This window comes from Heloderma suspectum, chromosome 14, assembly GCF_057233095.1.
Source record: "Heloderma suspectum isolate Gila_16-S chromosome 14, 16-S_ref, whole genome shotgun sequence".
Taxonomy (NCBI): domain Eukaryota; kingdom Metazoa; phylum Chordata; class Lepidosauria; order Squamata; family Helodermatidae; genus Heloderma; species Heloderma suspectum.
The window spans coordinates 23,578,767-23,605,467 of record NC_139471.1 but is presented as its reverse complement, the minus strand read 5'-3'; the positions used below and the strand labels follow the sequence as shown (position 1 = coordinate 23,605,467).

The following is a 26,701-nucleotide window of genomic DNA, read 5'->3' as shown; positions in this document are numbered from 1 at the left end:
CCCCCGCTGACACCCCCACGCAAAGCCCCAGCTCCTGACCTGGGCCTCCTCCTCCTCCTCCTCCACCGTCATCACCACCGCCAGCTCCTGAGGCCTGGACGTGCGCCGGCTCTTATTGAAAGGAGTCGCCATTTGGCAACTCCCTTCAATAAGAGCCAGTGTGCGTCCAGGTCTCAGGAGCTGGCGGTGGCGATGACGGCGGCGGTGACAATGGTGGCGGCAATAGAGGCAGCGCAGGCGGCAGCAGTGATGGTGACAGGCGGCCCAGGTCAGGACCTGGAGGTGCCGCTGCAGCTGGGCCGGGGGTGCTGTAGCTCCGGAGTGCGCCGAGGCACTTTGGAGAGCCCCCAACCTGCTCCGGGTCATTTTGTGCCCCCTCTGCTTTGCCTCGGAAGGGGCTTAAAGTGGCCCAAAGCAGCCCGCCTCGACTCATGCTTCAGGCCTTGGGCCGAAGTGGTGCACAGCCCTAGTTTTTGTGCCCTTGAATGTATTATGGGCACTGATTCCTGGAGAAGTGAGAATTTCAGGCTCCCATGGGTTGATTTGCATTTGAAATTCAAGCGACCAGACGAGAGCAAGGTGAATCCCCTTAGAGGTCCCTCGCCTGGACAGACCAGTGAAAAGAGGCAGTGCTGCCTATCAGGAGGAGGTCAAAGCAATCTTTGAGACAGTACAGAAGTTGCTGGAGGTGGGGATCTTAAGAGCAGTGGTCTCTCCCTCAGTTCCCCTGAGCTCCTGGCGAGAAAAGCTAGATGGGCTGTAAGGATGACAGTGGAGTGCCCCCTCCCCGCTCAGCTTAAGAAACAGACCCCCCGCCCCCAACTGCTGTTGGGCCGGACATTGTAACTTGGCGGATGCAAATACGAAACATGCTGGAGTGGGAGCGCTGCTTTCTTAAGGAAGGTGAGAAGTTAATCCCCAAGGAAATTCAGGATTCAACCCCACAGGTGCAGGGTTGAGACCTGTCTGCCGAAGGGCTGTTGAACTTGGCAGACCCCAGCCTCCCAGCGCGATGCGCAACACAGGTTAGAACCCGATGGGTTGTTGGGGGCAGCATGTTCTGCACCTTGTTCAGATCTTGCCCCAGTGGCCCACCGATTTAGTGGCTGGGGAAAAAGCCCAGTCCAAGTGAGGGAAGCGTTAACGGGAAGCCCTGATGGGGGGCGATGCTGCTGTCGCAGCTGCAGCGCCCTTGAAGTCCCCTGTGTGAAGGACTTCCCCTTCACACTGCGTGTCTGCCAAGGAAACAAGAGCAGGAAGAGCAAGAGCAGGCAAGGGGGGTGGGGTGGGGTTAAACGGAGGCTTTTGGCACTGCGGCACCAGACGCTGCAGCTGACCAGCCCCCTTTGAGCAGCAACTGTTTGCACTGAGCTCTGGCCGAGATCCCGCAGCCCTGCCGGACCATTCCGCTTCTCTTTCTGCAGCCCGATCAGGACGGGCTCCTTTCGATGACAAACGCGCGGTAGGATTGAAACGGCCTTTTCTCAGCAGCCCATCTGGGGCTTTCAATATTTGTCAATGGAATGGTGCCATCTAGTGGTGGAATTATGGCAGTATGCTGACACTGCACACTGCAGAAAGGGTGGTTTAAAAAAAAAAATCCAGCTTATTGCCAGTCTTTTTTAAGGCAGGATAACCAGGAAAATCCTCAGGAGACACCCTGGAGGTATACGACATTGTGTAAAGGACCAGCGAACATCCGTAAGTCTCTAATCACGAGCGCATGGTAAAAGCCTCATGTAGAAACAGCCTGGGAGAGACTTGCTGGCTAAAAGTCAGTAGTGGTAATGATGGGATCCAGTACCCATAATAACTTGGGTGACAGATGGGCAGGAGGGTGCTGTAGCTCTCATATCCTGCTTGTGGGTTCCTGGTCAACAGCTGGTTGGCCACTGTGTGAATGCTGGACTAGACGGACCCTTGGTCTGATCCAGCAGGGCTCCGCTTGTGTCCTTCTGTTCTTCTGAATCAGCCAGCCCTCTCACTGGTAGCATTTAACAGTCAAGATGGAAATGGTACATTTCCAAAGGGGCGAAAGCAGGACCCCAGGGAGGGAATGGAAATAATGGGCTCAAGTTACAGGAAGCCAGATTCCGGTTGAACATCAGGACAAACATCCTGACTGTTAGAGCAAGGCAACAATGGAACCAAGTACCTAGGGCGGCGGTGGGCTCTCCCACACTGGAGGCGTTCAAGACGAGGCTGGACAGCCATCTGTCAGGGATGCTCTGACTTGGATTCCTGCATTGAGCAGGGGGTTGGACTCGATGGCCTTGTAGGCCCCTTCCAGCCCTACTGTTCTATGATTCTATGATCTATGATTCTATGCTGTTTAAGAGCAGGTGTTAACCCTCACTGGAAAAGAGGCATACGAAAAGTCCTGTAGTAGAAATGGAAGAATCCCTACGGGGGGAAACCCTGCTGTTTGGCCAGGTAGCCCACATTGCAAACTGGGTTCCTGGATGGAAATTGAAGGGAGCGTCAGATGGTCGCTATTGACCCCAGAAAGCGCGTCACACTTTCTGGGGCTGAGCAGGTAAATCCAGTCAGTATGCTGAGCTGATGGCATTAAATATCCTAATGCAAGTAATCTGATTCAGTGTACATCTTTGCAGACTCATGAGCAGTATACAAAGGGTTGACAACAGGAATTGTCAGTGAGTTCTGTATATGTAACTGCCCCCATGGGGGCAGACCTATGGAAAGCAGGTGGATAAACTGATCCAGTAGAATAGCTGTGTTTACAGGACGTGAAAAATGGGCATGCCTCCGGAATGACTGAAGCTGGTGCAAATAGCCACAAACTAATTGGCTAAGTTTGAGCAGCCCACGCAAGATCAGGGGGAGAAGTGTAACCTTCGGCCTGGTGGGCTCATGAAGAGACAATCAGGCCACCTGGGAGCTGAGGCCCCCCAGGAATGGGCTTCACAGAGGGCAACATGTGAACTGTGCCAAAGAGTGGAATAGATGCTCTCTCTGAAGACCCACGAGGCCAAATGAGTAGCAGCCAAAGTCCTGGACCAATGTGCCAGGTGAATGATGTGAGCCCCCTTTTCCAATTCAGATGGTGGCGGTACCTTATTGACAATGGGAGGTTCCTATTCCGGCCATTTGTTGAGGCATCTGTGTGCTAGCAAAGCATCATTAAGCATCCAGACCTTCTGACTTGCAGGTATTAAATGCCCATGCATCTCCAGTTTGACAATGAAAGTCACCTTACAGGCACAGAAGTGCAAAAATAGGCCAATGAATGTGTCAGGACTGAGCCCAGGCCCTCTGTTTTGGTTTTGGACTCCGATTCAGATTCAGAGATGGAGCTAGAAGAAGCCCAGCAGAGTGTAGGGGAGGACATTCCCAAGACTCCCCCCCAGGGGCTTATCGGGGAGGAGGAGGGACAGGCTCAGAGAGTGTCCTCCCCCCTTCCCTGTGGGAACTGCTGCTCTGTTGGAGGGGGAAGGAGATTCACGATTGACAGGTGCCAAAACGAGCCATTGAGTTAAGTGGGCGGCGCTGAGAGGAGGAGGTGGGAGGCATCACACCAGATTGGCTGCCTGTCAGAAGTTGGGTCAGGAGAATCATAGAACCATATCACAACATCATAGAATAGTAGGGTTGGAAGGGGCCTACAAGACCATCGAGTCCAACCCCCTGCTCGGTGCAGGAATCCAAGTCAGAGCATCCTTGACAGGCAGCTGTCCAGCCTCATCTTGAATGCCTCCAGTGTGGGAAAGCCCACCACCTCCCTAGGGAATTGGTTCCATTGTTGTACTGCTCTAACAGTCAGGAGGTTTCTCCTGATGTTCAGCCGGAATCTGGCTTCCTGTCACTTGAGCCCATTATTCTGTGTCCTGCACTCTGGGATGATCAAGAAGAGATCCTGGCCTTCCTCTCTGTTACAGCCTTTGAGGTACTTGAAGAGCGCTATCCTGTCTCCCCTCAGTCTTCTCTTCTCAAGCCTAAACATGCATAGTTTGTTTCACAGGAGCTCTGAAAACACCAGCTGAGCATGGCAGGAAACCCATCCAGAGTTGAAAGGCAACTAACTTGCTTTCAGTAGCTCTCTTACCAAAAGATTCACCTTGCAAATTTGGCCTAGAGGGCAGCTCTAAGCTTTCGTAGTCACTGCAGAGGTGAACAGGTGCTATTAGCCGAATAAAGAGTTTGTGGATTGCACAGCGAGTCTCTGCTGCCTCACTACTCAGCGGGAGGGCTCAGCATCCATGACCGAATGGAAGATTCAATGAGTATTCCATAAACCCCATTATCCCCAAACAGTGGGGTTGATAGAAAAGATGAAAGGACTATTAAAGCAGAAACTGAAACAGCCAACCCTAGATCATATTTTGAAAAGGGGGGCAGTTTTTAGAGCAGGTGGAATTTGAACTCAACAGCTGCCCCCTGAGTGAAGCCAAACACCCTTACAATGAATGGTGGGGCAGTGTGGCACCGCAGAGACGGAATGTCTGAAGATATGGAAAAACCAACCTAGTATGTTTTTTTGTTGTGAACTGCCCAGAGAGCTTCTTCGAGTATGGGGCAGTATAGAAATAGAATGAATGAATGAATTAATTAATTAATTAATGTAGACCAATGAAGGTTACACCTGACAGTGCTAGAGTATCCTTATGGTACCCCAAAGATGTATGTCTGTGGGGAGGACAAGTGACAATGCCACTGGGCATTGGAGCTCGGGGGACTTGTGGGTGGAATGCCCCGTGATCTGGTTGGGCTCTGAAATGCATCCAGGTGTTAGGAGGGGTGTGTGATTCAGACCATCACAGTGAAGTGCAAGGACTAAAGTGAAGTCACTTTTAAAATTTGATCAGCGCATCCTATAAGCGATCCATGAGAAATCTGGTATGCCTGTCATTCAGGAAATGGCAGGACCAGATCAGATGAGAAAGGACTGAGATCCACAGATATGGATCTGATCCCAGGGCAAAAGAGGCGGCTTGTTTATCCAAACCAACTCAAATCACACTGGAGAAAAATTGTCACCAAGAGGCCAAGAGCCACCTGTTTCTCCTGCTTGCCTGGTGGTGGGAAAATTAAGGGGCTGGGAATAACTGATTGTTGACATTCTCACAGGGAGTGCCAGGATGGCAGAGATGGGCATCAACCCCAGTTACTGTCTATAGTGGAAAAGACAACCAGGAGACTTGTAATGTGTCATCACCCAATGAATTGCTATTAATTGTGTATCTTTCTTCCTGTGTGTACATAGTAGAATTATACCTTGTTCCTGTGCGGACCTTCCCCAACCTGTTGGCTACTTCCTCAGGGTCTGGTCAGCAAGTGATAGTGACACCAGAGTCCAAGTGTGTACGGCCCCAAGCGCCAGCCAAGGCAAACACAACCACTGTAGCTATGTGCCTGTGGAAGACAAGTTGTATTGTGGAACCAACAGCCCCCTGGTGTTAATGGGACTGATATGAATATCCCTGGGGTGGATAACTAGATAATATTTGGCCAAGAAGTGTATTTGTCCATTCCTTGGGATTGGCCAAATTGCTCGGTCTGTGGGATGGAGCATGACCCTTCAGTTTTGTCAGGACAACACTGTTGGTACGCAGAGTGATCCCTGTACAGGGAGACTGAAAGGAGACTGTTCAGAGGGGAAGCCCCCTTCCTCTGCTGTTATACATTTGTCAGTATTACTTGTATTGAGCCCAACTGACTAATGATGGGGACTGTGGTTCTATGAGGGGCTCCTCTTTTACAGAGAATCCTTGAACATCCCTGCCAAACCTGAATGGCAAGATTCCCTGGGGAAGCCCTAGCAATGTCCCCTGGGCGTGGTTAATGTGGGGGCGAGCTCCGCTTGCAGCTCACCCCTGGGCCTTGCTCCCCAAGTAACAGGCAGCTGGCTCTGACACTTCCACAACAGCATTCTTTACTGATACACACCAGAGAGAAGACGGGCTCCTCAGGGGTTTGTCTTCTCTCATGTGGCTTCCCCCCAAAGTCTGGTGTCCCGAGAACAAAGAGAACAGAAAAGGGCCCCCGGCCAGGCCGCCAGAAAGGAAAGAGAAACTAACAGCTGCTGGCTTCTTAAAGTCTCACAGCCAAGACACTTAAAAGTGGCCCCAAAGTGCAATCCTACACAAGGTTAGACAGAAAAAAGTCCTACAACTCCCAGCATTCCCCAGCCAGCCTTGCTGGCTGGGGAATGCTGAGAGATGTAGGACATTTTTCTGTCTAAACATACATAGCATTGCAGCCTAAGAAACTTTGATATGTGGTTACGTCTGTAGGCATTAAGGCTGTGGGCATTCATGCATGGGCTAAAAATATCAAATGCTAAATGAAGAGGGGTTTCCAGCTTTTATTCAGCGAAAAAGGTCTTCCTAGAAGTCTTAAGAAGATTAGGGCCGCCACGTCTGCGCCACCAAAAGAAGAGACAAAAAGAAGACACTGGCCTGCATAGCATTTGTGCTTGCTCATCTATCTGTAGAGATCCACCCTGAGAAATAACTGCGATAATTTAATTAGCAACGCAACATGTATCTTGAGTAGTGGGGAAGGCGGTGACCAGGTCTGCGATCCAGATGCTAAAGGTTGAGGGGCAACTCCAAGCTGTTCTCCTTTCTAAGCGTTCTTGATCTTCAAACTAGACTTGGACTGCACAGTGCTTCAGACAGAGAACTCTCCTCTGTAAAGTTGGATACATGAACACCCTACTCAAGACTTGCAACAATTGTCGGCATTGAAGGTGCTTTTTGGATTAATTTAACTTGTAATGTGGGATGTTCCTTGTTAGGAACATCAGAAGCTGCCTTATGCTGAGACAGACCCTTGGTCCATCTGCCTCAGAATTGTTGACACTGACCAGCAGCAGCAGGTCTCCAGGGTTTCAGGCAGGATTCTTTCCCAGCCCTCTGGGGAGAAGCTGGGCATCAAACCTGGGACTTTTTGTATGCAAGGCATGTGCTCTGCCACTGAGCTATAGTCTTGCCCTAAAAATAAAGGAAGCTTCAAGTCCTCATGATTCTAAATGAAGGGCTAATTTAAACAAGAGCATCAGAAGTCATAACCTTGGTCTGTGTAGGTCTTATTGACACTGACTGATAGCAGGGGTGGGGGTGGGGTTCAGGCAAGAGTTTTTCCAGCGCTAACTTGGAGATGCTGGGAGCTGGGACTTTCCACACATGAAGCAGGGTCTCTGCCACTGAGCCACAGCCCTCCCCATCTTCCACCATTTTAAAATGAAAAACAAAGGCAGGAGACTAGAAACAGGATCCATCGGAAGATATGGGGCATCCGATTCCAGTCCTTCTCCTCCCAGCTGCTTTTTATTTAAAAATAAAGTAAATATTAAAACAAGGAGTAACGGAACTGCCTATCACATGTGCTTTGACCCTCAGCGGTGAGTGTTTATCAAGGAGGATGGGTTCGGGAGTGACGCAATTCTGTTGACTGACGTGCATTTTTCCGCATTTACATTAAAAAACAAAACAAAAACCACACCGCCCAGCTCATAAAAGCTTGAGGGGAGAGCAGGCAGGGGACTGAGGTGCAGTGATGAGGAAGGACACAACGCAAGCCCGTCTCTCCCTGCTGTGTCTGCTGACAGTGGCTTGCGGGACGGCCCTCGACACCTGCCCAGGTGAGCGGCAAGCTGGCTGAGTTTCACCCAGGTGAGCCCGTGCAGCTTTGGGGATGTGACTGGAAGCCGAAAGGCAAAGGTGAACACCTGTTCAAAGGCGGGGCAGATCTTAACAGCCCCCCCCCCAAGGGCCGAAAGGCCCCTCCAAAGGCTCAGCTGCTGGCACGAAGGTTAAGCCAAACTATGCTGGGTTTCTTTATATGTTTGCCCCCACTTGCCTTTGGCTCCACCCTTTTTGCCTTTGGCCCCGCCCACCACTGGAACGCGGCCTCCAGGAGCTTCTCCGAAACTGAATCTGGCCCTCGGGCTGGAGGAGGTCCCGATCCCTGTGTCGGCTTAAGAAAAGAAGCAGCTTGGATGGAAAGGGACAGACACCCCCCTTTCTGCAGGGAAAAGTGAAATGAAGGTTGCCGGGTGTTAACCCGGTGAGGAGAGAGCTTCAGATGCCCCAGGGCTGTGAGAGGGGGCCTCTTCTAAGCCTCCCACCTGCTCCCCTTTCAAGCACCCTCTTCCCCTGCACCCTGAAGCAAGTGAAATTCATCTTTTTGACCCAGGACAAGCAGAAGTAGAGGGCGGGTGGCCATGAGCACCCTTTCTCGGTTCCACGGGGCGTTTTGGCAATATGCCATCTCTGGGTTAAAATCTGGCAACCCAGGTTTTTAAGGCAGGCAAAATCTCTCAGGTTCCACCCCAGCCCCTCCAAAATGCATTCCAGTTCAAGATGTGGCAGTGTAACCCTAAGAATTCCCTCTGCTATGAAAAGGTTGGTGGAGAAAACAGAGGCAAGGATCCGGGTGCGTCTTTGCTTCTGTGATTCCTAACGCAGTCGCTCTTAAAAGAGGTGCAAAGTTTAGGAGCGGAGCCTAATTGAACCACCACCTCCCCCAGCTGAAGACTTGAGAATTGTGCCATCTGTTTTGCTGCAACCTTTTAGGCTGGCCTTTGCCAACTTGGGACCTTCCAGATGGGCTGGGCTACAACTCCCATCATCCCACAGCCAGCTGGGATGGCCCCATCCCATCTGGAAGGCCCCAGGTTGGGAAAGGCGGTTTCCAGCTCTTTTGAAAAATGCCCCATTTGTTTTATGATGAATACAATCAAAGAGATTGGCTCCCCCCCATGACCTCATAAGAGCTAGAAACTTGAGAAAGCTGTTGTCTGCTGCATTTGGTAAGCAATTCTGTATGGGGCTTGTTAAGAAATTGCATGCAAAACTGCATGTACGCTCCGTTTGCGGGAGTCAGCTGGAGGACAGAAAATCTCAGCAGCCTCATGCTGCATTTCAGGCATGGGTTCCTCATCCCAAACATGGCTGTTTCCCTGCAGGTGTACAGGTCGTAGACCTGTGTGGAAATGAGAAGGTTGCCGTCCTACAAGGGTGTCCAGGCACCTCTGGCCCAACAGGACCCGAAGGGGACCAGGGCATTCTTGGCGCAAAAGGTATGTACTGATAGAGATGCGTGGTTTGGAATCGGAGAGGTCCTGGGGCTCAGACTGGCCCCAAACCCCATGCTGTCATGTCAGACTCCTTTGGACAGGAAGAGACAAAGAGCTGGTGGATTGCTAAGCTGGTCTCTTTTGTATTGCGAAAAAGCATGAACTGATCTGTACATTATGCTCATCATGATCTAAGGCCCTCCTCCAGGTGCGTCCTCCAAAGGAGGCTCAGCGGATAGTATCACGGGAGAGTGCCTTCTCAGTGGTGGCCCTCTGTATCTGGAACAATCTCCCCAGTGAGGCCTGCCTGACGCCAGCATTGTCATCTTTTTGGTGCCAAGTTAAGACATTTATCTACTCTCAGGCATTTGGCAGCATATGATTAGTTTTTTAATCAGGTGCTGGGATTTCTTACTTTTGCTTGTTAAAATGATTTGTATATATGAAAGGAAGATATAATCATAGAATCATAGAATAGTAGGGTTGGAAGGGGCCTACAAGGCCATCGAGTCCAACCCCCTGCTCAATGCAGGAATCCAAGTCAGAGCATCCCCGACAGGTGGCTGTCCAGCCTTGTCTTGAATGCCTCCAGTGTGGGAGAGCCCACCGCCTCCCTAGGTCATGGGTGCCATTGTCGTATTGCTCTAACATTCCTGATGTCCAGCTGGAATCTGGCTTCCTGTCACTTGAGCCCATGATTCCGTGTCCTGCGCTCTGGGATGATCGAGAAGAGATCCTGGCCTTCCTCTCTGTGACAATCTTTCAAGTACTTGAAGAGCGCTATCCTGTCTCCCCTCAGTCTTCTCTTCTCAAGGCTAAACATGCCCAGATCAGGGGACTGGCTTTGTTTCCAGTCCCCTGATCATCTTTGTTGCCCTCCTCTGAACCCTCTCCAGCTTGTCTGCATCCTTCTTAAAGTGTGGTGCCCAGAACTGGACACAGTACTCCAGAGGAGGCCTAACCAGTGCTGAGTAGAAGGGAACTAGTACTTCCTGGGATTTGGAAGCGATGCTTCTATTAATGCAGCCCAAAAGAGCATTGGCCTTTTTTGCAGCCACATCCCATTGTTGGCTCATATTCAGCTTGTGATCTACAGCAATTCCAAGATCCTTCTCACTTGTAGTGCTGTTGAGCCAAGTACCCCCCATCTTGTAACTGTGCATTTGGTTTCTTTTTCCTAGGTGCAGAACTTGGCATTTATCCCTATTAAATGTCATTCTGTTGTTTTCTGCCCAGTGCTCCAGCTTATCAAGATCACTTTGAATTCTGTTTCTGTCTTCCAGGGTATTAGCTATCCCGCCCAATTTTGTGTCATCTGCAAATTGGATCAGCATTCCCTGCACCTCCTCCTCCAAGTCATTAATAAAAATGTTGAAGAGCACCGGGCCCAGGACTGAGCCCTGCGATAACCCACTCGTTACCTCTCCCCGGTTTGAGAAGATCCCATTGCTAGGCACTCTTTGAGTCCGATTTTGTAGCCAACTGTGGATCCACCGGATTGTTGTTTCATCTAGTCCACTTTGAGCTAGTTTGCTCATCAGGATATCATGGGGCACTTTGTCGAAAGCTTTGCTGAAGTCGAGGTATATGATGTCCACAGCATTCCTGCAGTCCACAAGGGAGGTTACCTGATCCAGAAATAAGATCAGATTCATCTGGCAGGATTTGTTCTTGACAAATCCATGTTGGCTTCGAGGAATCACTGCATTGTTTTCAAGGTGCTTACAGATGGATTGCTTTATCATCTGCTGCTGAATTGTCCCAGGGATGGATGTCAGACTGACTGGTCTGTAGTTCCCAGGTTCCTCCGTTTTGCCCTTTTTGAAGATAGGGACAACATTCGCCTTCCTCCAGTCATCTGGCACTTCACCTGTCCTCCACGATTTCTCAAAGAAAATAGACAATGGCTCTGAGAGTTCTTCTGCCAGTTCCCTTATTACTCTAGGATGCAGTTCATCTGGCCCTGGAGATTTGAACTCATTCAAAGTCATTAGGTGTTCCTTGACCATATGCCTATCGATCTCAAGCTGCAATCCTGCCCCTTCAGCCCGTACTTTGCCTTTGCCAGGGGGGTCATAGACCCTCTTTTGGGAGAAGACTGAGCCAAAGCAGGAATTGAGCACCTCTGCCTTTTCTTTGTCATCTGTTATCATTTTGCCATCCTTATTTAATAGTTGAACCACCGTTTCTTTCCTCTGTCTTTTACTATGCATGTACCTGAAGAAAGCCTTTTTGTTGCTTTTAGCATCCCTCGCTAATCTCAGCTCGTTCTCAGCTTTAGCCTTCCTGACGCCATCCCTGCAATTCTGTGCTACCTGCCTGTACTCTTCCTTTTTTCCTTGGCCTTCTTTCCACTTCCTATATGTGTCCTTTTTTGTTTTCAGGTCATCTCTAAGCTTTTTGAGAAGCCCCATTGGCTTCTTCTGTTGTCTTCCACCTTTTCTTCTTGTTGGAATTGTTTGTAATTGTGCCTTGAGAATTTCCTGTTTTAAAAGCTCCCACCCATCTTGGACTCCTTTTCTCCTTACAGTCGCTTGCCATTGGACCTTCCTGATCATTGTTCTGAGTTTAGTAAAATCAGCGTTCCTAAAATTCCAGGTACGCGTTTGGCTACACTTGGCTTTTGCTTCCCGTAGAACCAAGAACTCAAGTACAACATGGTCGCTTTCCCCCAGAGTTCCTGTAACAACTGCCGCTTTCTCCACTAAGTCATCTCTGTTGGTTAGGATCAAGTCAAGGATAGCCGATCCTCTAGTTCCTTCCTCTACTTTCTGTAGGAGGAAGTTATCCGCCACACAAGTCAGGAATTTCCTGGAGGGGCCATGTTTTGCAGAATTTGTCTCCCAAGAAATATCGGGGAAATTGAAGTCCCCCATTACTACTACATCATGCTTTCTTGAAACATTGGCTATTTGCTTTTCAAAAGTTTCATCCTCGTCTTCTCCTTGATTGGGTGGCTGGTAGTAGACTCTGGCCATCAGGTTCTTTTTATTCTTTGCTGCATTTATTTTAACCCAGATGCTCTCGATGGGGCTACCAAGCTCATCCTCCTGTATTTCTGTGCAGAGATACGTATTTTTAACATATAGTGCAACCCCCCCTTCCGTTCTGTTCCTCCTGTTCTTTTTTGAACAAGTTATGTCCTTCAATTGCTGGATTCCAGGCATGAGAGTAATCCCACCAAGTCTGTTTCACCTATCAGGTCATAGTTTCCCTCCTGTATTAAGAGTTCAAGTTCGTTCTATTTGTTTCCCATACTCTGGGCATTAGTATATAGACATCAAAGACCATGTGCTTCATAGTCTGGCTTTCTTCCTACATGTGTCTGAAGACTATTATTGGGCACTATTAGAGCTGTTCTCTCCGTTGTGGTGCATGAACCCTCCATTTTCCATGGTCGAACTCAATCAGACCTGTTGAGCTTCAGCAACTCAGTCCTGTTTAGCTTCCGCAAGGTTCCTGCGCCTGGGCCTTGTACCGGCTTTTGCATATGAGAAAGGTTTGCTTGATTTATTCTTTTATTCTTGGCCTCCCTGGACTGTCCTCTCACCGCTGGTCCTGTTGTCTCTTTCCCACAGGAGAGACGGAGCTGGGGGACAGCCATTGTAAGCAGGGTAGGTGTTTTTTGAGAAGCTCCCTGGAGCCAGAAATCTGCCATGCAGATGGACGCAGCACAAGCGGGGAGCCGGCAGCCTGCCTGGTGCCCCCCCCCCTCATTTCTTCTCCACCCCCGGGAAGCCAACGCTGCAGTCTGAGCTGGGCAACCTCCACCAGTCACGTCGGCAGCAGCAGTGATTTGGCCCCTCGCCTGGCCAGATGCCAGTCGCCAACCCCTTCTTCCTAGTCCCTCCTCCAGCTGACTCCCCAGTGAGTGTTTTGGGATGGCAGCCTTACTCCTGGCCAGTCTTTGGCCCGAGCGAACCAACAAGACATGGATACAGCCTTCCCAGACTGGTGCCCTCCAGGTGTTTTGGACTACAACTCCTAGAATTCCCGAGTACTGGCCATGCTTGCTGAGGCTGATGGGAGTCCCAGGTTGGGGAAACATGCTTTCATACAGTTTAGGTTACAATATATCTGGGGGATGAAGAAATTTCCCAAAGAGAAAAGGAATCTGGAGCTTTTATATTTTGGTCTACAGGTACTGAAAAAAGTGACATTTGCACAAAGGGTCCCCCCCCCCCATATGCTTTGGAATAGACTTTTATTTCAGGAGGAAGACTCAAAGAATCCCTGCCACCTCCTTGCAGGTGTTCCAGAGACGAGTGGATGGCTCTGTGGATTTTTACCGGGATTGGAGCTCTTACAAGAGAGGATTCGGAAGCCAACTCACAGAATTCTGGCTGGGAAATGACAATATCAACCTCTTGACCTCTTTGGGTAAATTCCACGTCTTTGCCCCTTTCCTCCTATGGTTTCCAATGTATTATCTATTTATTTATTTACAACATTTATTTACCGCTCCACATCTAAACAGATTCCGCAGAGGTGAACAGTGACAGATAAAAAGACTAATAGTCCTGAATTAAAACATATAAAAATAAAACAACATATTCAAAGTTTTTTAAAAACAAAATACCAATAAAGCCCATGGCTGAACAATACATGAAGGCTTCTTCAAATAAAGTTATCTTCAGCAGGCGTCGAAAATGACGCAACGCTGGTGCCTGCCTGACCTCCAGAGACAGAGAGCTCAACAGAAAGGGGGCCACCACACCAAAGGCTTCACTCCGGGTGGACTCCAACTGGTCCATACAGAACCACCAGGAGCATCCTGTCTGATTATCTTAGTGACTGGACAGGCTGATAAGGCTGTGTTTTTCCACAGCCTCCCGGGTCCTCTCTTTTTCAAAAAGGGAGACAGTGCAGTGTAGTGGTCACAGCGTTTGGGCAAAGACTGGTAGACCCAAGTTCAAATCCCTGCCCATCCATGAAGTGCTCTCTCTCTCTTCCCCCCGCCCTTTCCCTCTCTCTTTCTCTCCCTCCCTCAGCCCAAATAAGCTCAGTTGTTATGAAGGTAAAACGTGGGGGAAGAACTGCATATACCACCCCATAGTCTTTGGATGAAGGGCCGAATAAATATCATGGCATGTAAAAGGAGCGTGGCCACCATCCACCGGGAATCTCTCACGCAAGCTCTGTTGAGAAGCAGAATAATTTGCGCAATGGCAACAACGAGGCTCTTGTGCAATCCCATGCGTATTTCAGCAGCGGTTGTGTGAACGTTCCTGGTGGACCGGGACTTGATCTGTCTGAGAAAGATCTGCTCTCAGTCTGCTTCTCGAGCGGATGGCTGGGGCATCGCAGAATACAGGAACCTATTTTCCCCTCCCTGTTCGGCACAGGAGAGAACGAACTGCGTGTCGATCTCACCGATTTCGACAACAAGGAGGCGTTTGCCAAATACGCATCCTTCAACGTTTCGGGGGAGGAGGATCGGTACAGGCTCTGGGACGCTTCGCTGGAGGCACCGCAGGTACCGTCTGGAAACTTTCCTGCCTCCTCCTGTGGCTCCTGGAGGGGGGAGCCCACGGCATGTAGCCGCAGACTGGGAGACGCTGGGGGGCAGAAGGTGGCGGCACTCCTTCCTCCCGAACTGGTCGGAAGGGCTGGGCAAACTGGAGCAGGCCGTGGTGGGCGAACGAAAGCCAGGGCTGCAGGGGCACCGTGCCGGGACTCTCCTCTTAGCCGATGTCGCCTGACGTCATCTGCCAGCCCACCCAGACGTCCCTCTGAGCTGAGCTGTGATCCTCACAGTAGGTGGTGGGGAAATCAGTTTCCCCAGCCACAATATATTATTTGTCATGATGAGCGCCTGTTTTATTCTGCGTCAAATCTGACCAGGGTTGCAAGGGACGGCTTTTAGATTCTGCAGTGCAAAACATGGTTCCAAACAGTTTTCAAACAAGAAAAAGAGTCAGAAGAAGTGTGGGGGGAAACACAGGAGTGTTATGATGTATGGATTATATTAAATCTACCCTGCCTGTGTTTCGCAGATTGTCTGCTGTCTTTCATTCCGTTGTCTGGTCAGTGATGGAATTGGATCGTTTTTACCAGAATTCTGTTCTACTTGTGTTAATTCACAATAATGCTAATGTGCATGTGTGCAAATGCACTATTGTGCATTAGTTAATGCAAATTAGCACTAATGCAATGTAACGCTAATGCACATTAGTGTAAATCCCCCCCAAAGTGAAAAACCGGTCTGCCATACTGCATGACTCAGAAAAAGCCAGTCTGCTGTGGAATCCACAGGTTGGATTCATAGAAATCCAAACTCATTTTAATCCATTGCAAATTTCTCTGAGATGCCTAACGGTGACCCCGCAAAATCACCTCCCACGTGGCAGTTAAACGTAGGAAAGAAAATCTTTCATTGCTGCCAAGGGAAGCTTTTATTTGGGTGGGAAATTAATTGGCTGGCTTTGCCTTTGGAGAACATGTCTAAATGTGAATGCACACATATAAATCCTAAAAATAATTTCCAAATGTGCATACATAAGTATAAATGCACACTTTTTATCCAGATTTGTGTCCCATGGGCCTAGGCCCCAAATCTTTTGAGTCCCTGGCTACATCCCTGCTGGTGTGGGTTATATGGGTGGTAGGGCAGCCCAGCAGAGATTAGGGCAAAAACTCCTTCTGTCTGAGGGCTGCCGTGGCGGTGCTGCCAGAGTCCTGGGTTCAAATCCGCCATCACCTTACAGTTGGTCAGGTGGAGACTGACCTGCCATCTGCCCTTAACTAGAACTTTATTCTCTTCTTTACAGGCGATTCCTTATCAGGCCACAATGACATGCCCTTCTCCACCAAAGACAAACAGCAAGACCCCCAGAACATCAAATGCGCAGAGACGTACAAAGGCGCCTGGTGGTACAACGAATGCCACTCCTCCAACCTCAACGGGCTGTACTGGCTGGGGGCACACACCTCTTATGCTGATGGAATCAACTGGAAAAGTGGCAAAGGGTTCCAGTATTCCTACAAGCACTCGGAGATGAAAATCAGGCCACGGGTTTAGTCGAGAAGAGAGAAAGAGAGAGTCCCATGGAACTGGCTTCTAGCTGGAGGCTCTTGGACGCCTGGGCTTCTTTTTCATCTTTGATAGACTAGAGGGGGGAACCTGTGTCCCAGTGTTGTTGGACTCAACTCCCATCAGCGTGGCTGAGAGTCAGTCAGGGCAGATGGGATTTGAAGTCCAACAACATCTGGGCTTCCAATCTAGAAGTTGCGGCCGTCCTGATGTTGCTAGTCTTCAACTCCAATCACCCCTAACCATTGTCCTTTTGGGCTGGGGAAGATGGGAGACTGAGTCCAATAACATCTGGCAGGCCACAGCTTCCTGCCACTGCAATCGAGGATGTTTTCTTTCCATGCCAGTCTCCACACTTAATCACAGAGCCACAGAAATTGACGGGACCTCAAAGATCATCTAGATCAAAGGTCAAAGACCCATTAGCAATGCAGGAAGCCAACTGCAACAATGTCCTTGATAGGCGGCCATCCAGCCTCTGCTTAGGAGATGTGAAGTTGATACCTTGAGCAGCGGTCCTTCATCATCATGCCAGAGGACGGCGTCTGGATGGCTTGTGCCTCCCCTTTCCTTACAGTACAAGGGGAAGGGTTGACATTTTGATTTTCCACCTTGGCCCCCAGCTCAAACCCCAACCAAATGAACATCCCCAAGTGGCAAATTATACAGACACCCTCCTCTGGGAGGCCCCCTCCCCCAGCTCAAGTTCACAAGATTTTAATCAAAATAAAATAAGCATTTTCATTTATTATCTCGGTGTCATTTTGCAACACAATAAATTAAGAAAGGCAATCCCTTCCAAGGAGCATAGTGGGGGCGGGCTTTGCAGCTGTGCAGCTCTCAAGGTGCAGACCAGTTGTCTTGGGGGGGCGGGTGTCTTGGGTGTTTGCATGAGGACTTGGGCTGTGCAGGGGCAGAGAAGTCCCTGTGTCAGGGAAGACCTCGCAAGAGCCCATCCCCTTCACCCAACATGTCATTAACGTCATTATCATATGTTTAACTCACTATTCCCCTTCATGGATCATTGCCTTGTTGTGGCGAAGGGGCTTGCGTAACTCAGTGAAGCCATAAGCTTCACTTCACTGAGTTCATAAGGACCCTTCATAAGGGTCCACTGGAGAAGGAAATGGCAACCCACTCCAGTATTCTTGCCAAGAAAAGCCCATGGAATGAATCACAAGGCTAAAAGAGATGATGCCGGAAGATGAACCCCTCAGGTTGGAAGGTGTAGATAGCATCACTGATGCAATGAATATAGACTTGAGCACGCTCTGGGAGAGAGCACAGGACAGGAAGGCCCGGTGTGCTATGGTCCATGGGGTCACGAAGAGTCGGACACGACTGAACGGCTGAACAACAACAACAACAACTCACTATTAACAGTACCAGATGACAGTCAGGATGCTGAAATGAAGGACAAGCCGGTGAGGCAGGTCAAGCATCTCAAAAGGGAGACAATACAAATGAACTCCCCCAGCCCACGGTCCAAAATCACACAGGAATCCAGTACACAGACAGACCCCATTGGCCTAGTTTTGAAACAGGAGCAAACAGGAGTCATTACATATCTACAACAGGCGCAATCAATCGCATGTCAAAGACCCCCACAATTCGATAAGAGTCCAATCCTGTCTGACTTTAATGAGCAGCCATCCAGTCTTTTCAAATTTGGTTCTGCCCAAGGTTTATTCAACTCTTAGAAATAAGACAGAAGGCTTTTTTGCAGGCACTGAGACATTCTGGTCTTAAGGACCTTATTTCCCTGAATATAATAGAAGTAGAATACCTCTCAGGCTCCATTTGCAGAAATACACGCTGTTAATTACGTCCTAAAGAGCAGACCAATGCTGGAGAGGAAGGGGATATTGGTTACCAGATACGTCAAGAATATTGCTAAACCCATCCCAGGTAGGCTCCAGGGGGAAGCCCCTCAAGTAACCTCCAAGGAAAAACATAGTACATTACCCTCTGGAGATTACCTCAAACAGTGCAGCCAAACTGGGGTGGGTAATGCTAGGAGCCCAAATAGGCAGCAAGCAGCATTATATAAATTAGGAAGAAATATAATTCCTCAGTCGGCTAACAACCCTGTGGAGCAGGCTGCATTGCATTGCTTGCACCTTAGGCACAGCCCTACACCTATAGGCGCAGGTGAAATTACGGTCTACTTCACAGAGGAAGAAGCAGACCTGGTGAAGCACTCCCAGGGTGTGATTACCCCTGAACAAGAGGAGCTACTGTTTAACTTGTGCTCTCTTCAGGAACTACTGAATTACCATCAGAATAGAGGGGATAAGTCACAGGGTGAAGCGAACGCTCAATCTCCATTCAAGTTGCATTTGCATGAAGGATTAGCTGCCTTGGAAGAACTGCTGCCCCCAGATGAAGCTGCTTTGTTAGCATGGTTTAAAGCTTCTGCCACCACCCAAGGCACAGGAATTATCCCTTAGGGGTCTACTTTTTCTGCAAGATTCTTTGTTCTCCCTTGTGAGAGATGAGAGGGGTGTTCCCACCTCACCACTGGTGCAGTCCTATTCAGGGGTAACTCCTCCTTCGGACATTTGCTCCACCCCTCGTTCCCCCCAGGTCTCTTTAAACGGTTGACTAAGCAGCAGAGAAGTTGAAAAAACATACTTCGATTTAAAGATTGTCTTGGAATATTTCCAGATGGCATGGCCAGAGAGTGGATAAAGAGGTCATTACATACCTACAACAGTTTCAGATAATTTTCTTACAAGAAACTTGGGTGGAGGATGTTTCCTGTCTACAATTGCAGGGTTACAGGGCATTCTCTAAAGCTGCTGTCAGACGTCATAAAAGGGGCCACTGCTGTGGTGGGCTGGCAGTGTTTGTTTTGGTAGAGCTAGAGGGTAGCTGCCGAATGATAGATCCCCAGTTGCATAATAACATCCTGATGTTACAGGTTATCACTAACGGTACCTCCTCTTTCTGTGTTAATGCTTATGTTCCACTAGAGAACTCATCCCCATCCCCCCAAGATGTGTGGTTATCTTTGGAATCTGCTCTGGGAAATTACGAGTGCCAGTCCGACAACTCCCACATTATTTTGGGAGGGGACCTAAATGCTCAGATAGGTCCAACTAATTCAGAGCTGTTCAGACATTTTGGTCTTTGCCTGGACAATCTATTCTGTCTGGACAGGCATTCTCAAGAAGGAAGGTTAACAGGGATGGTCATAGCCTTATTATGCTGGGTTACATGTGTTTCCTATTAATTTTGAATGGTAGTTTGAAAGATATATCTTCTGGGCATTACACAGTGTAGTAGATTATTTTTTGATTTCTCCGAATTTAATCTTGAATGTAAAAAGTTTCTCACTTGAAGATCAGCCAGAGAGCAACCATCTTCCTATTAAGCTTGTCATTCAATTGCCAGTTAAGCCAACTCTGGAAAAAAGCACATATTCTTTTGAAATGGTCACTGCTGGCCATAGACGGCTCAAATGGTCTGAGTCCACAAGTCCATTGATAACTGACTTGTTATATAGCCCAACTTTACTGGGACTGAGAATTCTAGTGGGTCATTTGGAGGTCTTGGAGGGTTATCAGCAAATTGCCAAGTACCTGAAACCTTTTCTGGTACAATCTGGTCCCGCGCCCGCCCCCTGCCCAGGTAGAACCAGTTGGTATGATAGGGAATGCAGGAACATGAAAAAAGAATTAGCAAGGATTACCCATAGCTTGAAGCGCTTTAGATCAGAGGAGTGTTATAAGACTTTAATTACAACCCGTTCATCTTATAAGTTTCTAATGAAAAAGAAGGCGGAGTCTATTAGACAAAGATGGATGTAGCTGGGATTGGCGGCGACACAAAAAGATAATGTCAAAATTTGGAATTTGATCAATTCAGAGCTACACTTTTCCATGCTCAAATTAGAATCTCAGAACCCTGGTTCATTATGGCAACAACATTTTGAAAACTTTCCAGGGACCTGCCCCTACAGAGGTTAATCCTGCTTGTATGGATCTCCCTAACTGGCCACTGGTCTCAGTCTCGGAGATCAAACATTTACTCCATAACCTGGTATCTGGCAAAGCACCTGGGGAAGATATACTCCCCACAGAATTATTTAAATGCAGTCTTGCCTGGTGGGCCCCAGTGCTGGTGAAGTTGTTTTCACATATTAATCTGACTGGAATCAACCCTGCCGGGTGGGGGTCCAACATTATAGTTCCGCTGCACAAAAAGGGCGAAAGATCAGACCCTAAGAATTACAGGCCAATTAGCCTTGTGGACATAGTCTCTAAAGTATATGGAAGATTCCGGTTGAATAAATTGGAAGCGTGGGCAGAAGAAAACAACGTTTTTGCTGATGAACAAGCAGGTTTTCGGCAGGGGAGGAGCACAATTGACCAATGTTTTGTGCTGTCCTATTTGATTTGTAAAAGTCTGAATAGGCCTGGAGGCAGACTGTATGTAGCCTTTGTGGACTTCTGCATTTGATCTAATAGATAGAAACTGTTTATGGGAAAAACTGTCATATACAAACATTGATAAACGGCTGCTGTTTTTGGTGCAGAAAATCCACTCCCATACAGATCTGAAAGTTCGAACTGGTCTGTCAGGAGCGCTGTCCGGAAAAGTCACCATCAGAAGAGGTGTCAGACAGGGCTGCATACTGGCCCCCTTTTTGTTCAGTTTTTATGTGAATAGTTTAGTGGCAGATTTAAGTTCCTTGGATCACTTCCCTCCATCTTTGGGACCCCGAAAGGTACAAATGTAACTTTACGCAGATGATATGGCCCTTCTCTCAACCACTTTAGTTGGTCTAAGGAGACTTTTAAATAAACTTTGGTCTGCAGACAGGAAAAGTTGGTTATAAATTATTGCAAAACCAAGGCTATGGTTTTTTCCTAAAGGAAACAACTACATAAATGGCGCCTGGATAAGCACATAATCGAACAATGTCCTAGCTTCAAATATCTGGGGGTACAATTCTCCTCAAATGGCAGTTGGAAACCCCACACAGGGGCAGTGAAGCTTGCTGCCTGGAGGACTGCTAAAGCAACCCTATCTCTCGGGTGGCACAACGGTGGTTCTCTGGTGGGTGCAACCTTGGAAATATATCTAGCTAAAGTGCTCCCCCAACTTCTGTATGGTGCAGAGATACGGGGTCAGGGTCATGCCCCAGCAGTTGAGACCATTCAAAATAAATTTTTTGGGAGAGCTGCTGGCACTCTCACCGGGGCTCCCTTCTTCCCTGCTAAGACTGGAAGCTGGAATTATGTCTATCAAAGCAAGAACAGACAAAGCTCTCATCCTTTATGGCAAAAGGTCACTGAGCTCCACTGATGGAAACCTGGCAAAAGGAAGCTTTCTTGAGCAAATTGATAAGGGTGGTTGGGCCCAGCATTGGCTAGTGCTGTCTCAGGCTTATTTTGAGGATCCCCGCAATTCCCTATGATGATGATGATTTATTTATATCCTGCCTTTTTCCCAATAATGGGACTCAAGGCAGCCTTACAACGTTAAAGCTTCTACAATTAAAACCTGTGAATAGAAATATAAATACAACTGTACAAAAGTTAAAAACGTAATTAAATCATCAATATTAAAATTGTAAAAATATTAAAACATTAAAAGACAACCACAACCACAAAAATATCCATACGTCACATTTTCACAGGTCCAGATTAGTTATCCCCTGCTGGAACAAAAAAGTTTTTGCATGCCCACGAAAACGTATCAAGGAGGGTGCCACTCTCGCCTCCCTGGGAAGGGAGTTCCAGAGCCTTGGGGCAGCCCTCGAGAAGGTCCTCTCCCGACAAGGCCCTTATCTTGGATAAATGGAGTATCAGAGACAGAATCTCCGAAGTAGATTGCCATTAAACTATTCTGGCTAGCCAATGCCAGGCCTTCTCACCATGGTTCTGCTTTTTCAAAAGAGGACAATATTTACATTTCCAGGACTTAACTTTTGTGGCTTTCAGGAAGGCTTTTACTGCCCTTCGCTTTCAAACCAACTGCTTACTTGGATGGGAAGTACAATGGGATCCCTCTGGCTCAGTGGACCTGTATTTGTGGTTCTGGGGAAGTTGAGGATATAGTACATTATCTTCTGCATTGCCCCTTGTATGAGGAACCCAGGACCTGCCTTTTGGTGGCTCTCCCAAAAAGTAGAGCTGGAAGATCTCCTACGGAAATTGTCTGTGATCTATTGGCAGACTGCTACAAATGTATTACATTGAGGGACGCATCTTTTGCAGTGGCAGCTAAAAAAATCCGCCGTAACTTTTTAATGACATCTGCTGTGAATTGCCAAGGAGATTATTTATTATAACATAAACCAGTATGAGCCTGGCCAGTTTGTTCGTTTGGTATATATTAATTATATAAACTGTTTCTATTATCAGCATCAGTTTTTAATGAACTTGTTTTAACATTTGTATGGTTAGTTTGTTTTACTGTGGCCCGATCTTAGCATTTTTAAAGAAAACTTTATTTTTTATTTTTATTTTTTGTATAGCCCCCCGGAGTTTGCCTTTAGGTATTCATTATCTGATGCTTTTGCTTTGGGTTTATGTTATATATAAGTGTATTGTAACTGGAGGCCGCTATGTTAAGGGGATGGACAAAAAGGTGGGCCAGGTACAGGGCAGCTTCTTATGAGCCTGATGAGAAGGCTAGTGTTTTCATGTTCTGGGGTCAGAATTTTACTCATTCTCAGATGGACCACTTGCACCCATATGAGCCTTGAAACGGGCCACAGAGGCCCTGCTCTCAGTCTTGCCATTAGGTCCAATCAGGTTGGCAACAACACAAGGCAGGGCCTTACCAGTGGTGTCCCCCATTTGTGGAACTCCCTCCCTAAAGAGATTGATTTGGCCTCCTCTTTGCTATCCTTTAGGTGCACCTGAAGACATTTTATCCTTTGATATGGGGTTAGTTTAATGCAGGGGTGGGGCCGTAAAGCCACATCCTGGTGTTGCTTTGGCTCTCCTCTGAGAGCCCTTTGGCTCTCCAACAGGCCCTCTGTGGCTTCCCAGAGGGCCCCAGCCCTTCCCTTTGCCCCACCCCCTTTCCCTTGGCCACCCATTGTTTGGTGGTTTCCTGGTTTTGTGGTTTTTTCCCCATGCTAAAAGGTTGAAATATCTCGCCTCAGGCTTAATTGTGGGAAGAAAGAGCTTTAAGCTACACAATGCTGGTATTCTTTGTATTTTAGCCCCACCCCTTTTGCCTTTGGCCACGCCCCTTTGCGTTCTGCCCCGCTCACCACTGGGATGTGGCCCCTGAGAGTTTCTTTGGAATTCAGCCCTCGGGCTGAAAGAGGTTCTACACTTTTGGTTTAATGGCTGCTCTGGTTCCGGAGTAATTTGAATTGGTGGCAGAAGGGATTGATGGCTGGGCCAACCCGGTTCAATGTTCATCCCTTCTGAAAGGAATGCACAGAGGAACAAATCCATGCAAACTGGAGTCTTGTTCATGCTATGTTGGGGTCGGGGGGGGGTAGCTTTTTCAGGCACCTGCCATGGCAGCAGCAGGAAAATTCTCAGTGGCCATTCCTGGTGGATGCCACTTTATTTTCTCCTTTCTACCCCTGTTATTCCAAGGCATTGTTGGGGCAGGAGAGAATAGTGGCTGCCCCCTCCCAATGGTGACTACCAGAAGACGCTGCCTTCTCCCCCTCCCCCATGCCCTAGAATGACACACTGGGTGCTTCCAGATGAGGCTTTTTCATGTGCAATTACCCTGCCTCATCCCTGGATTTTTTTTTCATGTAGAAAAACTCAACATCTGGACCTAGAATGAGGTCCAGAAGTCGGGCTTTTCTACATGAGGCTTTTATTGTATGCTTGTCATTCCCCACTCAAGGATCTTCACGGGTGCTTTAGGTGATGTCGTAATCCTCCAGTTTCACCTCTGTTTTTTAAGAGCCTGGGTCTTTTTTAGAGCATGGAAAATGCAGCACTGGTTTTTAAAGTGAAACAAAACACATTTCCCCTCTTGTGTCATTGCATTACTCCACTATACCACAGTGCCACCTAGAGCTTAGGTAGCAGAAAAGCAGGAAAGGAAACACTCTTTGTGTAATGCTCAGATCTCAATTCTGCGACAAAACCAAAGGTGGCTAACAGCAGATTAACTGCCTCATGCGGAAAATTTCCTTGTAATCTCCCATTTGTAACCTTCTCATGTTTTCCAACCATTTCTTCCATCTTTTTTGCACCAGAAAAAAATCTGCTAAGGAAGAAAAGATGGAATAGCTGCACAATGCTTTTAGCTCGGTAGCGTTAGGAGCCCTCCATGTGGTCATGGTGTGGAACACTGAGGGAGAATAAGACGACAACTATTAGCCAGTAAGAGATGCTGCTGCTGCTCCTGCCGCAAAGTAACAGCAAAAACAAAGTTTAAAACCCCGAAACAAAAAATGAAAAAGAACTCAGATGCGAGTGATAAAATAAATGCTCGCTCGTTCAGTGAATGGACCACTAAATTACTGTGATTGTTCACAAATGAATAATGAAATAAGTAACGAAAGTGAATGGAGTTCCAAAGTGAGAAAACACTTTCTCATATAGCCCTGGTGTGGTGTGGCACATTCAGTTTGCTTTTCAATGGAAAAACTGGACAATTTGATCAGGCGGGATTCTTTGGGTTCAGAATGGACAGCAACCTTCGTAATCGCCACTGGAATTTTGTTTTAAACATCCCCATGTCACCAGTGCCAACACTGCATTCGCTCTGCCAGCTTCCTTGTGATCTCTTTGCCCTTATCAAGTCACCCTCCACATCAGCACCAGCTTTCCTCTTCTTGCTGTTCCCTCTCTTCTCTCTTTCTCTGGCAGTCATTAATGCAAAGGGAAGACATTCTCTGCTTGCGCTGACCACACCAATGTGATCGTGATGGGTTCTAAACTCACACCCCATTCCCCTTTCCACAAATGTAGCCATCAATGCCATTTCCTGAAAGCCAGCGGCCAAAACCACCGAACAAATAAATGCCAGCAGGCTCTTTTGACACATTGCGTCACTCCTGTCTAGGTCTCCTGAGCTTCCAAGAGAACCTATAACTTTTTTTCTTTTTCTTTTGGAATGAGGAGAGGAGAACTTTCCAATTTATTGAATTAAAATGTTTTGGCAAAAGTTGCTTTCTTTTTCTGACAAACCACGGATCCATGGACGAACTGACTCGACGACAGAAGCCATCAATCAAGACACTGGCATGTCATGAGTTACTTCGGACCTCTTCGTATTCTTTTGGCATCCAGGATAACTTGATGTTTTGAATCTCGACAGGGATGCCAATTTTATAATCCCAGCAGTACTCAGGGGACAGCAGTTTGGTTGGTTTGTGAAGGAGGTAATATTTGTTTAAGTGGCTCTCGTCGTGCCACACTGCTTCCACGTTCTGCGCTTTGTCCTGCATGACACCCTTGTAGCACTGCCTGGTGAGGTTCAGGATACGCAGAGGGGTGCCCCCAAATGCGGCCCCGTGGTAATAATAGTCCCCCTCCTCATAGGGGATGTACGCGGCTGACTGGGGGTCCCTCTCATACGTGAACGAGTCCTTGTCTGCCTTGTAAAACCACGCTTGGAGCTGGGCCACGGACTCATCGAGGGTCTCCACCCCGTAGTTGCTTTGGAAGATTTGGTCGACATCCATGCAGAAGAGGAAATCCACCTCGTGACGGGCATGGCTCTCGACAAGGTCCCCGATGACTTTCATCCGCATCATGCTGATGTCTTGCCACCGGCTCTCCCGCTTCACGCGGAAGGCTTTCAGCGTCCGCAGCGGGCCCAGCTCGATCAACGGCACTTTGGAGAGGTCGTCCACCATGATGTAGAAGATCACACTGTGGCCGGTCATGAAGAAGGTGTCCGCAGAGGTCAAGAAGTTCTTCAAGTATTTGTCCAGGTACCTTGGGAGCAGGGAGGGAAAGAGAGAGGGGAATGAAAAGGTGCAAGGATATTTTGAGATGACCTCCCAGTCCAGGGCTTGGATCCAAAAGTCTTCTCAAGTAAGATGCTGGGCACCAACCAGCACAGTTCTTGACTGCCGCCCCCCCCCCTGTATGTTGACCGAAACAAAATTGTCTTTAAACTGTCAAGCAGTGCAGGGGGTGGGGTTACAACAGGCCTGGCCCTGCCTTTTGTGAGTCCATCTGCTTTAGATTAGGGGTGGGCCCATAGCTCAGTAGTATAGCTTTGGGATGTCAGAGAAATCTGCAATGCATTCAAATGAGTTTGGATTTCTATGAATCTGACTTGCAGCTTCTGTAGTGGGCCAGCTTTTTCTGAGTCACGTGGAGCTGCGGGCCAGATTTGTACTTTTAGGGGGATTTGTGCAAATGCACATCTGCGCAAGTGTGCACTTGTACTAATATGCATGAGCGCAAGTGTGCATTAGTGCAAATGTGATTTGCAAACAGGAACAAAATTCTCGTATCTCCCTAAAAAAAATCAGATTCTGTTAATGAGCAGACAACAGAACAAAAGATGCCTGACATTCTGCGGATGTCAGGAGTGCCCTAGCGGCCTCTTTCAGTATACTCCAGGAGCCAACTCAAGACACAGATGAAAGGATTCTTTTCAAAGCTTTAATCCTTTTACAACCTAATGACTCTTTTAGATGCTAATCACCAGTGACTAAGCAATGAACAGCA

The 26,701-nt window shown here is 48.1% G+C and overlaps 2 protein-coding genes across 7 annotated transcripts in view; one reads left to right on the top strand and one right to left on the bottom strand.

Moving 5' to 3' along the window:
* The first annotated feature begins 1,581 nt into the window (after positions 1 to 1,581).
* LOC146335804 (uncharacterized) lies at positions 1,582 to 21,024 on the top strand. Of its 5 annotated transcripts, none has more exons than XM_084821452.1 (6): positions 3,384 to 3,475; positions 7,475 to 7,637; positions 8,933 to 9,046; positions 13,294 to 13,423; positions 14,389 to 14,519; positions 15,814 to 21,024. In XM_084821452.1, exons 3-6 carry the CDS (start codon positions 8,960 to 8,962, stop codon positions 16,042 to 16,044), a joined length of 579 nt encoding a protein of 192 aa, XP_084677578.1. In that variant the 5' UTR covers positions 3,384 to 3,475; positions 7,475 to 7,637; positions 8,933 to 8,959; the 3' UTR covers positions 16,045 to 21,024. The 5 variants fall into 5 exon arrangements, with proteins under 5 accessions (XP_084677579.1, XP_084677578.1, XP_084677577.1 ...); XM_084821450.1 differs by lacking the exon at positions 3,384 to 3,475 and adding an exon at positions 12,622 to 12,657 and having other exon boundaries at positions 7,507 to 7,637; XM_084821449.1 differs by lacking the exon at positions 3,384 to 3,475 and adding an exon at positions 12,622 to 12,657 and having other exon boundaries at positions 7,511 to 7,606.
* A 1,533-nt stretch (positions 21,025 to 22,557) lies between these two features.
* Positions 22,558 to 26,701, bottom strand: part of GLT6D1 (glycosyltransferase 6 domain containing 1) — a 70,809-nt gene continuing 66,665 nt past the window's right edge. For both annotated transcript variants that reach the window (XM_084821273.1, XM_084821274.1), the window contains exon 8: positions 22,558 to 25,957. In XM_084821273.1, the coding sequence (XP_084677399.1) occupies positions 25,264 to 25,957 (694 nt within the window). In that variant the 3' untranslated portion in view covers positions 22,558 to 25,263. The remainder of the gene's footprint in view (positions 25,958 to 26,701) is intronic.